Here is a 13,359-nt window from a genome sequence, read left to right as displayed (position 1 = left end):
GCTGCTACGAGTCTTTTGTTGCAACAAGAGGTATGAAATGGGTTTGTAGTGGATGATGATGTTCTCCCCTTCAACATCTTTGGTTGGAGAATTATAAATATCCAAGAGAAATATAAATATCCAAGTGTCCATTCTGAATCCTCAACAAGAGAAATATAAATATCCAAGAGGAGGGAAACAGATACACATTTACCTACAAAATTTTTGAATCTGACCTTGCATACTTGAGGTAAACCAAGCTCAAAAATTTGCATGTATATCCAATTATTGGTAAAGTCGCAGATGAAATTTTTGTTTTTTTAGCTCCACAAACTCATAAAACGTAAAGAAAGAAAATACTATGTAAACAAAAACAGAAAACAAATGTATTAGGCCTTTTGTATGTACATTTATTCATCTGTTTTTCCTATCAACTGTTTTCGGATTTTACAGTTGTATGACCTTACTCAGGTCTTTACTTGTGTTCCAAGCTGCAGTTACTCGACCGTGACGACCAATTTCGTGTAAGCTTCTAACATGATTGATCAGAAGTACCAATGTTGCTGCCATTGCCAACATGATTTGTCTGCATTCCCTGTTCAAGGATTAGTTATAAGAACAACCTCATCACAATTGTTCATAGATAAATAATAGAGAGCAAAGACTACTTAACAAGTTGCTAAGTTCCCAGATTGTCAAAAAACACTAAAAGGAGAGAAATTTACAAGTTGCCATCCGAGAATCCAACCAGGTTTGAGAGTTGAGGACAAACCGTTCAGAATTGAATACTTCAATTCAATTTTTTTAAATGAATGTGATTCTTTGATTATAAACTTCAACATCTTTTCCAAAGAAACGAAAAAAATAAAGAGAAGTGCTTCTTTACTATTGTAGTTAAAACATTTCTTTAAAGAAGAACTCTTTCTAACAGTCAATGTTGACAACCATGAAGTGACTAAATCAATAGGATCAAGTGCTTACAAAGGACACACAACTTTGTGATTGGGCACTTACTTTGCCTGGTATCTGCTAAGATTCACGCATTCCAAATCTAATCGTCCAGGAAAATTTCGGAATGCATTGCTGCACTGTTGGATTTGAGAGCCCTTCGCAGCTTCCGATGGTCTAGGACTTCAACTTCAACCAAAAAATCTGAACAAACTGGTCGATGATCTGAGAGTCTTATTTCAGCCGTTTTGTAGGAAAGTTGTTTTATACCTTTTCCCAACCACAGTATACGATCACACCTGCATAAAATACGAATTACCCAATTAGCAATTGGTCTATCATTAGTTCACTATCCCAAAATTTTTTGTCTAAGGACGTCTAAAGAAAGCTACACTGTCAAAACTAGGTCAATATTCCCTTGAACATACTCCAGCTAACTAATACGGTCTCAAGTTCTGAGGGATCAGGTTCTATCAACTTAATCTGAAATTAAAAAGTTACTGTTTATTTCCAAGTTGGTTAGCTGTGCAAACAGACAACCCAAACCGTTCATAGTCGAATTGGTTTGACTTTATTTTTTAGTTTGGTCGGTTTGGCTATGAAGCAAGCAGATGAGGTCAGTTCAGTTTGAGAAGACTTCCTGAAACAAGCCAACCCAGCACATGCACGCACCTAATCTATGGAACCATGATGACTATGATGACTATAAGCTTTAAAGAAAAGATAAATGATATTTGTAGTTTTAAGATATGCAAATCTCGCGTATTTCTTTTAAAAAAAGTAGATAAATTTGAGATCCGCATGAAAAAATCTTTTTTTAATAATAGACCTCACTTTTAAAAAAAAAATGCGCGAAACTTGTATACTCTAAAATTACATCTAGTATTACTCTTAAAGAAAACACACAAAAGAATTAAAATAAATAGATAAGCCATAAATACTCCAGATGCATTAAGGTTGTGTTTGAGTGTTGAGATATCTCGACACTTCTCACTACTATTTATTATTTTATTATTATTTTTCATCTACTTTTACTATTATTTCTTACTTTTTATCTACTTTTTATTACTATTCATTACTTTATTATTATTTTTCACTTACTTTTTACTACTATATATTTTTTACTAGTAAATTGTCGATCCTCCTAGTGCAATTAAAAGCATAGCAAACTTTTCACGAGGACAGTCTTTTATGACGTCTCTACCCATGAGCCCCTTCTCAAGACGAGGTATGCACTGTTCCCAGTCCTTAGATAGTTGTACTTACCAGGCCGGAGATCTCTTCTTCTCCCCTTCTTTTAGGTTCTCACCAACATATCTATCGGAATTGATTTTATACTTGTAAGTGGGTGGAAAGTCTATCCCCCCTTCTTTCCATCCATCAAATACATGCCCACTCCGAAGTTCTTTGCTTAGCTGCAGCATAACATTATGTTATTATTATATTTTTTTTTTTGTCGCAAATGAAGATTTTTAGAAAGCAATAATGTTAATTTTGCTTTTGGTTCAGAATAAACAATATACCAATGTTTTAAGGAAAGTCTAAATTGCTCCAAAAATTCGAAAAGAGTAACAAGCTTCTTTGAAGGTCTAAAGATCAGATCCAACACTCTTGAAAGTCTGACGTAGATTCACATTTGGGCTGGTGTACGAGATATATATTTGTCACTTAAGCTGGCCTGACACAGTATAGGGGCAGAAAGGTTTCCCAATAATAGACCAGGGCTATCCCTATCACAGTCATGCAAAATTAGAGCATTATGAGTCTCACCTGATCGTTGTTGAGAAGTTCATCCCACCTTCTAAGATCAACCAGTTTCCTAACTTCAGCATCCAACATGTTGAAACGATAATTCAAATCCCCAAACCAGAATATCTGACTGTTTACAGTGGGATCCAATCACAAATTCACATTCCAGGTAAAAATGATTAAGAAAAAAAAATACAAGAGATTCTAAATGACCAGATGAAGCAGTTGGGAAATCGCATGCTAGTAAAGTTTCGATCGCTCAAATTCTATTCATACATAACCATAAATATTGAATTAAAGAATCTCTTTATTTTCATTTCTTAAAATTCCCAAAATAATAGCATTTGGACGAGTGTATGCCCAGTACAAGTCATATATGTCTATTACTGCTCTATTAGTTACTCAAAACACTTTAATTTCCTATCCAATAGGCCTTGAACCGAATCTTAATCTTATGCTCCAACAAATTCGCAAAACAAAACAAAATTCGCATGAGCAATGTATGAAGGTGGAAATTCCAATTCCAAAATAATGCTTACTCATGAGAATGAATAGTCAGTGGTTGATCTGTATTGAAGATAGATGAGAAATGGGTACGCCGTATTATTTCATACACATCAGAATTTCGCCTCTGCTCAGCCCCATCCTTCTGACCAGAGGTCAGATGAGAACAAACAAAGCACATCCGTGATTGAAACAATGACATACTTACAGAAACAGAGCCCTACATCAGCAACGACAAGTTGGTTACAAAATCCAGCAATATCAATATTAGCAGGTTCAATATTCATCATATATATAGTGTGTCTTGTCCTCCTACAATTGATGAAATCTCCAGCCTGCCATCAATCACGTTGCAACGCATCACAGTATGGAAGTCACTGTTTCCCTTTCATAAAAGTACATAAATCATGTGTACTGACCAAACATTTCTTCCCATTTAGTGGTACAGAGGTGGCAACCCTTCATAGCATGATGCCAAGCAATGTAACTCCAGACTATTGAAATTATGCAAGTAATTGTAGAGGTTATGAAACCAATTATGAAACTACTGTGTTAATTCCTTTTTCTTTTTGGGTAGCTATAGCAATCAATATATTTGCGGGACAGAATAGCACAGCCATAATGTGTCTGCGCACACTTGTGTGCACGTATGTGCTTGTGCACTTGTGCGTGTGTGCAAGGTCGATCTTGTAGTGGAAGAGGAACTTTACTGCTGCAAAGGTTCTTGAAATTCTAGCATAAATTTACTGGGAGTACCTTGTTTCCCATGTAGCCCATTAGACCGACTCCAACGGGAGAAACTTCCAAATTATTAATATGCCTTCTCAGCCTCTTGCGCAACCAAACCGATACATATATCCCTACCATCTGCTTGCTGACAACTCTCACATATGTAGGACATGACTTCACATCATTTTCACTAACTTCCCAAGTATGCTGCTCCTCTGGTAATTCAAGAAATTTGTCATATTCCTCATCAGAAAAAGTGTTGGACACATCAGAGAGAGAATCAAGAACTTCAGGCTTCTCTTTCTGCTCCATCCACATCAAGCCTAGATTACCAGAGCTATAGTGCATACGTTTCAATCTACTACCATCTAATGCAAAATTTTTGGGACTCCCTAGCAGAGAATTCTCCGTCAAGTTAAAGCCAATTCTTCCGGAACTGCTAAAGACTCTTCGCAATTTCAAATTGGAGGAGATAACCTGAGGGGCTGCGTCTAATGAATGCTCAGGCCAGTCTAATCTACTGTCACAATCAATGCCATATATTCTCTTCAATTGTAAATTCATTCCAATATTAACTCCTTTACCCAGTGCCTCTGGTTCCATGTCATAACATTTTGTTGTCCTGACATATTCCTCATTCTTCATTGTTACTGAATGAGCATCAGCCTCGGATGCAAGCCTGTCAGCAACAGAAGAAGTCCTCAACACAGGGGAGGATGGGGCACTATAGCTTTTGTGTTTGCTTTCAGGTTCCAAAGACTTGTTGAGAGTTTTTCGTATGATCTCCTCCCATTTTGGAATGGGCCTGGTATCCTCTGCTCCCAGTACATTCCCAGCATTCAAAGGGACTACCTCTTGGAAACTGGAAAAGGCAAATAAATTTATATTGAAATCAGTTGGTAGACTATTAAACCTTCTCAGAAGCCAAAATAACCAACCAAGTGACCATTGGAGAGTGCAGAGACAGACAGACAAAGAAAGAGATAGATACACAAGAAGATTTTAGCACCACGAATGTAATTAAGGCAGCAGTGTCAGTGCTCAATAGACCCAAATCACGAAGGAAGACACAATCACTTTCAGTTTTTCTGCGTGGAGATAGCCTTGCTCCAAGATTAAGTTGGAACTCGGAATCCTAAAATCTTAATGAAAGGGGGCTTGGCATGTATGTGATCAAAGGCAGAAACAGCCTCTGTGGCAGGATCTACTGGGTATAATTCAACAGGAGCCTAGCCCATCTGGTGGCCTCGAACCACCGTTCAATTCTGAAAAGAGAGCTCAATCATGTGTTCACATTGTCACAGATTCTGAGTACTCTGGTGGATAGTCATATGTGTCTGTTTGCTTAAGGTATAATGTTTTTAACTCACTCCACTATTCTACGACTCTTTCACATATTCAGGAGATGGCTTTTAATATATACCATTCTAAATTCTTCAAAATACATAGTGAATGCATTATTAGCTTTGATAATCAATTGTATCTCAACCAATAACGGCAGATTTAGAAGAAACATAAATTGACCATATTCTGATAACGCACCGGTCCATGGATGAGGAATAACTCACCCAATAATGTAAATATCTGCTGGCTCTTCTGTACAAAGCCAGTCATCAATCTCAAGATCTTCGTGTGGAAGTCTTCCAGCAACATTCCAAGTGCCAATTGTCACCCTATGGTAAATTAAGTTTAATTATAAAATTCCAGGAGGAACCGAAATCCTTTATATAGCATAGGTAGGTCAACCCCAAACCTCACATGCTTTGTATTTATGTATTGCACACGCAAAGTTTCTGATTTCCCTCTCTTGTGTCTTGACTGATAACCTGTGGAAGATGTATATAGACAAGTGGAAATCAAAACCACAGAGAATATATGCCAGATGATACAAGCATTGAAAAAAAAGGAAATCATTTTATAATTTAGAGAGAGAATCGCCATATAAAATATTATAACTGATTAAAAAGTTTCTTTGCCTCCATTAAGGTCTCAGAAAGTGTGATGGAACTAATAGAAATATTCTAAAATTGCTTTAAAAAGTTACTTTGCCTCCATTCAGGTCTCAGATGAGACTTCCACAATATTATATAATTCAAATCATGAGGAGCCGCCCACAATGTTGTTAGATAAAATAAGCACCGGTAAATGGCAAAAGTTCAAGTAATGGTAAACATGACAAGTATCCATAATTTTATGCAGAAAATAGAATTTGAGAAAGCAGTTTCATCCTAATAGTAACAGTCACCAAAAGAGAAATCAAAGTACTGCCTGAAGTTTGACCGGGGCGTATGAACTGGTTTTCCTGTGTTCTATGGGCAAGATCCTCAGACACGTGCATTCTTTCATCCTTAAGAGAATACACTGAAAAGATTTTGCAGAAACAGTGATCAAGTACAGAAAGCAAAACAGTCATGGTAAACATGCTAATACCATACCATCATCTTCACTTTCGGTGTCAACCTCGTCTGCACCAAAATCATACACCTTAGGCTTGATATTCAACCACTTTTTCATCACCATGGAAGGCCAAAAGTCCTGCAATCAAATGCAATTGGCGAAATACATAATCAAGAATTATATATATATGTAATCTTGATATATAAAAGCCGGTAAAAGAAGTGTTAGATGACATTAAAACATACCTCAGAGCGCTTCTCTCGCTTGGTTCTCATTGTCTCGAGATAAAAAGTTTGTATTGAAGGCCAAAAACACACACACACACACACACACATATATATATATATTAGACTTTCAAGGCACAGGCTCTTAAATATTGAAACAGTCACAAGAATGATAACCCCAGTGTCCTAGGAAATTAAGTAGTTAAATAAGAGGTTTTTCAGACCTAAGAAAATGATAAAGTCAGGCGTTAGGCTTATTTGATGCCAAATAAAAGGAAGATTCATGTCGGGACCAAACAGAAAGGACGAAAAAGGTATGGACAATTTTAACCGACATCGTCAACCTCAACTTGCGAGAAAAGAGTACACAATGGTCCTTCCACCATGTTGCAATTTCTAATACATATCATAAACGAATGATATGGTTGGAAATTTACTAAACCTCTATAAAAGGTAAAACGTCATTGTCAGGACAAGAAGTCTATAGCTTTACAATCCGATGATGCTTCAGCAATTTCTTTCAGCAAGGTGGTGGACGGCATGTTCTAGTAACATAATCTAGTAACATCCATAACAAAGAACAATTGCATGTTCAAGATACAAAATAATATAATAATTGCCAACGATCTAACCAAAAAAGCTAATTACACCAAAGCGTTGACTCACTGTGATCCGACCACATTATGGCATCACCCACCACAAATTAGAACTCAGGAATTAGGCCATAACGTTCCTACCAAACACAAACGCCAAGTGCGACAGGCAACTAAAAAGCAGCATACATATATTCTAATAATATAAATTTGTATATATAGAATAACTGATGGTTCATACCATCACAGCCAAGAACTGCAGTGACACCACCGAACGGGTTTGGCACTAAAAAATAGAGTTCAACTCAAATGGGTAATCAATCAAGTAGTAGATTTAACATGAATCGTCTCAACGACAGCCTTAAAACTCACTGGCATGGCGGTTCACCTCAATTTGTTTTTATGTGGAAAATCTATCCTGAAAAATTGACTCCAGACATATACAAATGTCTAATCTTATTGAACCAGCCATGTAAAATCATATAATGATGTGTGCGAAACCGACCCATGAGCGGAAAGACATATAAGTGATCCAAGAAGTGGACCCGGTGCTCCACTATGGCACTATATGTGAATGCTGTCAACCATTGTAACTTTGGTTTCCACGGCTAAAACCTTGGCTGGTTAGTGGTAACCACAGAGAGGACCTATAGCAACGTTGAAGACTTTTGTCTTTGATAGCAATCAACATGGAAAAAGATAAAAAATCCTTTAGTTACCGACGGATTTAATATAAAATATAAATGATATTTGAGTGCGTAGTGCACAACTTCTTAAAAAGGAAAATAAAAAGATATTTATAATCATGAATTGTGAACCCACTTTACAATTGTAATAGGCGGTGCTTCAAATCCATCACGTCAGAGGCCCCAAGTGAAAGGGTAGGTTATGCATAAATTTATACTTACTCGCTCGAAATCATTCTTCGTTGAAACGTTAAAATAAAAATTTAAAATTGAATAAAATATTATTATAATATTATTTTTAATATTATAATTATTTTTAAATTTAAAAAAGTTTGTTTATTTATTATATTTTATGTAAAAATTTAGAAATTAAATAAAATATTATTTTTCTAATATTATATTATTTTAAAATTTAAAAAAATTGAATTGTTTATTATATTTTGTGTGAAAATTTAAAAAAAATTATAATAATAAAATAAAATAAGACATTTTCACCATCTAAATAAAATCTTAAGAGAAGTAATACTATATGTTAAAGATTTTATTACAAAGAGTTTGTAAAAATTGTTTTCAAAACTCTCCATATATAAAACCCACAACCTCCAAATGTCATGGACATTGACACATTGTGGATAGATCCTAAAAAAAATATCTCCCTAGAACTTACTATTTAGAAAATTCTTTTTAAAAATCTCTTCAGTGTTAAAAAATATAATACATATAATTAAATTTATATATTTCCGTTAGCTTAAATTTTTAAAATAAATAATAATTTTATATGATATCAAAACACACATAAAAAAAATCTTAAAAATATAATACAAATAATTAAATTTATATCTTTTGTAATCTTAATATATATTTTACATCCAAAATACAGAATACATGAGAGGCGTGAGGGAGTAGCCATGATGTCTCCCTTGTTTTCTCTCCTCCCCTTTAATTTCTCCCCTTAAAAGTAATCTTCTTTAAGCTTTTTCTTGGATTTTGGTTAATTTTGAGAATGGTTGAAAACCAATGTCGATCTATCATTGCTGGGCCGCCATTACACCGCATTTGTCCCACCGCAGTGCCCTATTTTGATGACTTTTGAGCTTCATGCACCGTCGTGCGCTCTCTGTCCCTCCTACCACCACACGCATCACACTCTTAATTTCTTTAGTTTTTGATATACAAAAATATCTAATTTTAATAATATCCCACACGCTCTCTTGTGCGCGAAACTCATGTGCCACTAGATTAATCGCATGTGGCTTGAGTGTCACCTAAAGCACTCAAGCTCACTCAATCCTTTGCATATCATATAATCTTATTGATTTACCTAAAATTCCGAGTTGAATATTAGCCATCTCCTATTAGAGTAATTTTATATACAATCGTGTAGTGCGCAAGTACCGTATAGTTAATTTGAAAAAGAATGAGATCCACTATTAAAAAAGAGTAATTCGATATACAATTACTTTTGTATTCCCTGCACTTTCCATTGATGTGATTGATTACAGTAATTTTTTTAATACATAATCAATCACATCAATAGAATGCACAAAAGAGTATGTAAAAGTGATTGTACATAAAATTTTTTATATAAAAAATAATTTTTTTTTCATGTGAGTCATATATTATTCATTTTTTTAAAGTGATTATACAACGTTTACATACACGCGACTACAACTATCATTTCTCTATATATAATCCCTTTCCTTGGTACGTACGTTCTTGATTAGCCAAGAAAATTTAGGCCATACCATTTAATTGGTTCTATTTCTATTACTTTTATGACATGTATATGGTTGTTGGGGCACCCATTATAATCGGTCTATTTTTAACACTGAAATGGGTATGGTAGGGATGTTTCTGTAAGCATGCGGTCTATGTGAGGTCAATCCTGATCCAAAGCCCTCTGCAGTAGTACTCAACTTGTAACTTGTAAGCCCCACGCACTAAAACAAGATATTGTTAAAGGAAGCCGCCAATGATCAAGAATCACAAAATCGAAGGATAATCAAGTATGACATCACATGACATATATGTATATATTAGGCCTGTGCATAAAAGGTGTAGAACCCGATCTGTTCGATAGATCTGATCCAACCCGCCCAATAAAGTTAGGTTTAAATCAGATGCGGGTTGGATGAGCTTCTTCAACAGATGATCCCGTAGCTCGCATGATCCCTCAAATTGCAACTCCATTCTTCAGAAAAACCCCTAGCCTCTCTCTCTCTCTCTCTCTCTCTCTCTCTAAGATCGATTTGAGGAATGTGCATTGTCTCAGAAAAAAACACATGTATACCCTAAAGAGACCCATCTCACTGCCCGCAAGATCTCCATTTTTTTCTCCTGCGACGACTTCATCGTCTATGACCTAGTGGCCCATTTGGCGAGGGCTAATCTTCGAGGCGATGCTCAGGGCCAATCTTCGATTTCGAGCTAGATTTTTCTAATCACTGTCTTAGACGGCAAAAGATTTGCTCAGAAGGATGCTCTGCAAGGACATGTTTAGAAGATTCTTGGCAGAGCAAGTTTTGAGTAAGTGCCTCTCATTTGCTTCTTTCATCTTATGCTCTGTTTGGTTGCCACCGAAGCTTCCCTTTTGTTTTCCTCATAACCAAACAGGTTTCGAAAATTAAATAATATTTGCCATGAAAACTTTTTTATATAAATTAAAACGATGATTAGAAATGGAGTAGCAACAGATTGAAGAATTGGTGAGGTTTTGGTTTAGGTGATAAACAAAAATATAAGAAGATGATTATTGACAGGTGGTTGTTTGATTTGAAACAGGACACCCTTGGAGAACTAGCAGTAGTGGAGGAGGGACCAGAATCCATCTCTTGTGCGATTGAGTGGGCATGGGAGTGGCTGTGCTTGGACATGGGTGTGAGTGGAGTGAGGCCTTGCCCGTCAAAACCCATGCTCCATTGATGATGAAATCCATGCATATGAAACCCTTGGTCCATCTCTCCAAAGAGCTCAAGCACTTGCGATCCCAAAAAAGATTAGGGAAGAGGAAGTCAAGGGAGGACCACTAGCCATTTTTTTTGTATATAATTATTTCCCTTTTCCTTTGATTTTTCCTTGGAATTGAATATGGTGGAATAATTGCATTCTTCTTCTTGGAGAATCAGCCCTTGAAACTAAACTCGGATCTTACCCGACTCAAATGGTATGGATCGATAGAGGTCGATTTGGCTAGCTTTTAAGGTTATAGTGGGTTGGGTCAGGCCCAAATCTGACTTCAGCTGAGCTAGTTGCAGGCCTAGTATATATACACATGCATATTATATATATATATATGAAAAATATTTTAGCTATAAAGGGATTACAAATCCCAAAAACTAATATGGATTAATGTGATTATCACTGATGATTAATATGATTTGTCATATTAAGTTATTTTTATTGTAAAATAAATCTAACGGATCACATAAAATCACATTAATTTGTAAAATTATTTTTATATAATCTTTTTATAGTTGTAGCACTTATATATATGTGTGTGTATGTGTGTGCATGCAAATTAAATCATGCACTTTATACTCCTTATGACATAAGATAATATTTAAGGCATCATTTGGTAGTCAGACTCAATTGAGATAACTCAATTTAGTCTAATTTTTTACATGTGAGACCTACAATATTTTTCAACTTCTCATAAATTGTACTAAATTTATCTTAACATTCAAACACATATAAACTTATTTTAGATGAATCCCATATAACGCACTCTATTAACTCAACTCATTACTATTCATAAAGAATTCAGTTTAGCTCAACAATCAAATGCAGTCAGTTGTGTTTGGGTACTGAGGTAATCTAAGATATTTTGTAAATAGTAGAGAAAAAATAGTGGAAAGGTAATGATAAAATATTAAATAGTAGTGTATAATAGTATAAAATAAAAAAAATAAAAAAAAATAATGATAAAATAATAAATAATAGTAAAGTATGTTGAGATATTTCATCATCCAAACTGGATAGAGTTGGCTTGATAGCCTTGCTAGCTTTGTCCGATTGTTCCTCGTGTGTGTGCGCGTGTATATATGTACGTGTTGCTAGTCCCGGTAGCCAGTAATTAGATCGATCTACGAATATCTCCCAGAGATCAGTACTAAAACTAGACACGCGCACACTTATATTCATTATAGATTCGTCAAAATATTATTAATTTCATGTATACATATACATATATATATATATGTATACCAATTAATTAATGACAGACGTACGTTCATGCGTAGAAAAAATATGAATTAATGACAGTTAATTAAACTCGTATCTGAAACATGGATGGAAATTGAAAGGCATGCATCAAGATTTCTTATATGCTACTAGGGTGGTATACCAATGGATTCGGCGTCAGTTTTTGCACTAAACCAAAACATCATTAATGTCTGTCGTGAGTTTATTAAACCGGTCGAAACTATAAGTTTGAAGAGAAAAAATCGATCATATCAATCTTGACGTGTGTCGGTGTGGTCTTCGATCTACCGTCGGCGCCTTTTGTAAAGGAGAAAGAGCTAAAGAAGAAAGAAGAAACATCGTGCTATCGTTTGTCATGAAAAAAAAAAAAATTTACAGAGAAAAAGAAGACAAGGGAGAAAAAGAGGGGTGAGAGGATTACTAATTTATTTTGAAATGTCGGATTTTAAAACAAGGTCGTTTTATATACATATATTTAAAAATATATATATATATATATATATATAAATAGATCAGATTGACTGGTTGAGCGATATTTTAGGAATTCAAACTGGCCCTGAACCGTTGATATTGGTTTTTCTTCAATTCCTCCCGCTTGCTGACGGTTCTTTGCCAGTTCTGACTGATTCTGTGTTAATGCAGTTGGTCTGATTGGTTCATAGCTGGTCCGGCAGTTCCTGTAAGCCCCTATATACTACTATCTAGCCCGTGAGAAAGACAGCGGGGTCAGTACGTACTTACAAATTAACATGTACAGGTACCATAGCTAATATCTTGCTAGCTAGCTGTTGACCACAAACGTCTCATGTGGCTCCAAATTAAAGCAGCTTAACATTGAGTCGCACTTCCGGAATATTATTGGTGGTCCTAGCCGCATGCTTCTTGCTTTTAATTCATAATAATTTCTAGGAATTAACCATTAAGCATGCAGTATTTGGATCATATCATCATATAATATAATACATGATTGCATGCACCTCATGTATACGGAACGTTCCAACTTGGTGTATGATGATCCATCATTCATGCCGGCTAATTAAAAGCTTACACCAAATATTAGTTCTAAGTGATTATCAAGTCATGCATTGTAGTTTGAGATCAAATATTACAGCCACAAAGATTAGATCCTACAAAAATAAATTTACAATTTACGAACTGTTTTGATTTTATGATCATATGATAATACATAATTAATATATATGATTAACATTAATAAAAATAATTTTATAATCTAATATACAATATCAATCAGTCACATCAATTTATCAATTTATTTTTGTGTACTAAAATATTTTTCAAATAGGCAAATAAATTCTCAATTATTTTGATCATGCATGTGTAAACGATAGA

The 13,359-nt window shown here is 35.0% G+C and overlaps 1 protein-coding gene and 1 long non-coding RNA gene across 6 annotated transcripts; one reads left to right on the top strand and one right to left on the bottom strand.

Annotated features, from left to right (window-relative positions):
- Window positions 1-230: 230 nt before the first annotated feature.
- LOC122290259 (type I inositol polyphosphate 5-phosphatase 2-like) lies at window positions 231-6,938 on the bottom strand. 5 transcript variants are annotated; one of them, XM_043097875.1, is made up of 11 exons: window positions 6,552-6,878; window positions 6,345-6,444; window positions 6,178-6,270; window positions 5,663-5,735; window positions 5,478-5,582; window positions 3,937-4,771; window positions 3,216-3,400; window positions 2,698-2,806; window positions 2,194-2,342; window positions 994-1,226; window positions 231-565 (listed from the first exon to the last, which is right to left on the bottom strand). In XM_043097875.1, exons 1-10 carry the CDS (start codon window positions 6,639-6,641, stop codon window positions 1,031-1,033), a joined length of 1,935 nt encoding a protein of 644 aa, XP_042953809.1. In that variant the 5' UTR covers window positions 6,642-6,878; the 3' UTR covers window positions 231-565; window positions 994-1,030. The 5 variants fall into 5 exon arrangements, 4 of the variants coding, with proteins under 4 accessions (XP_042953809.1, XP_042953808.1, XP_042953812.1 ...); XM_043097874.1 differs by having other exon boundaries at window positions 231-574; window positions 6,552-6,866; XM_043097878.1 differs by having other exon boundaries at window positions 231-574; window positions 5,668-5,735; window positions 6,552-6,836.
- Window positions 6,939-9,811: 2,873 nt separating this feature from the next.
- LOC122290230 lies at window positions 9,812-10,948 on the top strand. Its single transcript, XR_006236331.1, has 2 exons — window positions 9,812-10,335; window positions 10,591-10,948. It is a non-coding gene; the product is annotated as an uncharacterized LOC122290230 (long non-coding RNA).
- Window positions 10,949-13,359: the final 2,411 nt, after the last annotated feature.

This window comes from Carya illinoinensis, chromosome 12 (genome assembly GCF_018687715.1).
Source record: "Carya illinoinensis cultivar Pawnee chromosome 12, C.illinoinensisPawnee_v1, whole genome shotgun sequence".
NCBI classification, from domain to species: domain Eukaryota; kingdom Viridiplantae; phylum Streptophyta; class Magnoliopsida; order Fagales; family Juglandaceae; genus Carya; species Carya illinoinensis.
Note: the sequence above shows the minus strand (reverse complement) of the source record. Positions and strands in the feature narration are given on the sequence as shown.

Bases quoted from the DNA above. Each gene is read 5' to 3' on its own strand.
- LOC122290259 (XM_043097875.1), bottom strand. From the start codon at position 6,641: ATGTGTGTGTGTGTGTGTGTGTGTTTTTGGCCTTCAATACAAACTTTT. The intron at 6,271-6,344 runs GTATGGTATTAG...AAATCTTTTCAG, and splicing joins CACCGAAAGTGAAGATGATG to TGTATTCTCTTAAGGATGAA. The intron at 2,343-2,697 runs GTGAGACTCATA...GTTATGCTGCAG, and splicing joins AACTTCTCAACAACGATCAG to CTAAGCAAAGAACTTCGGAG.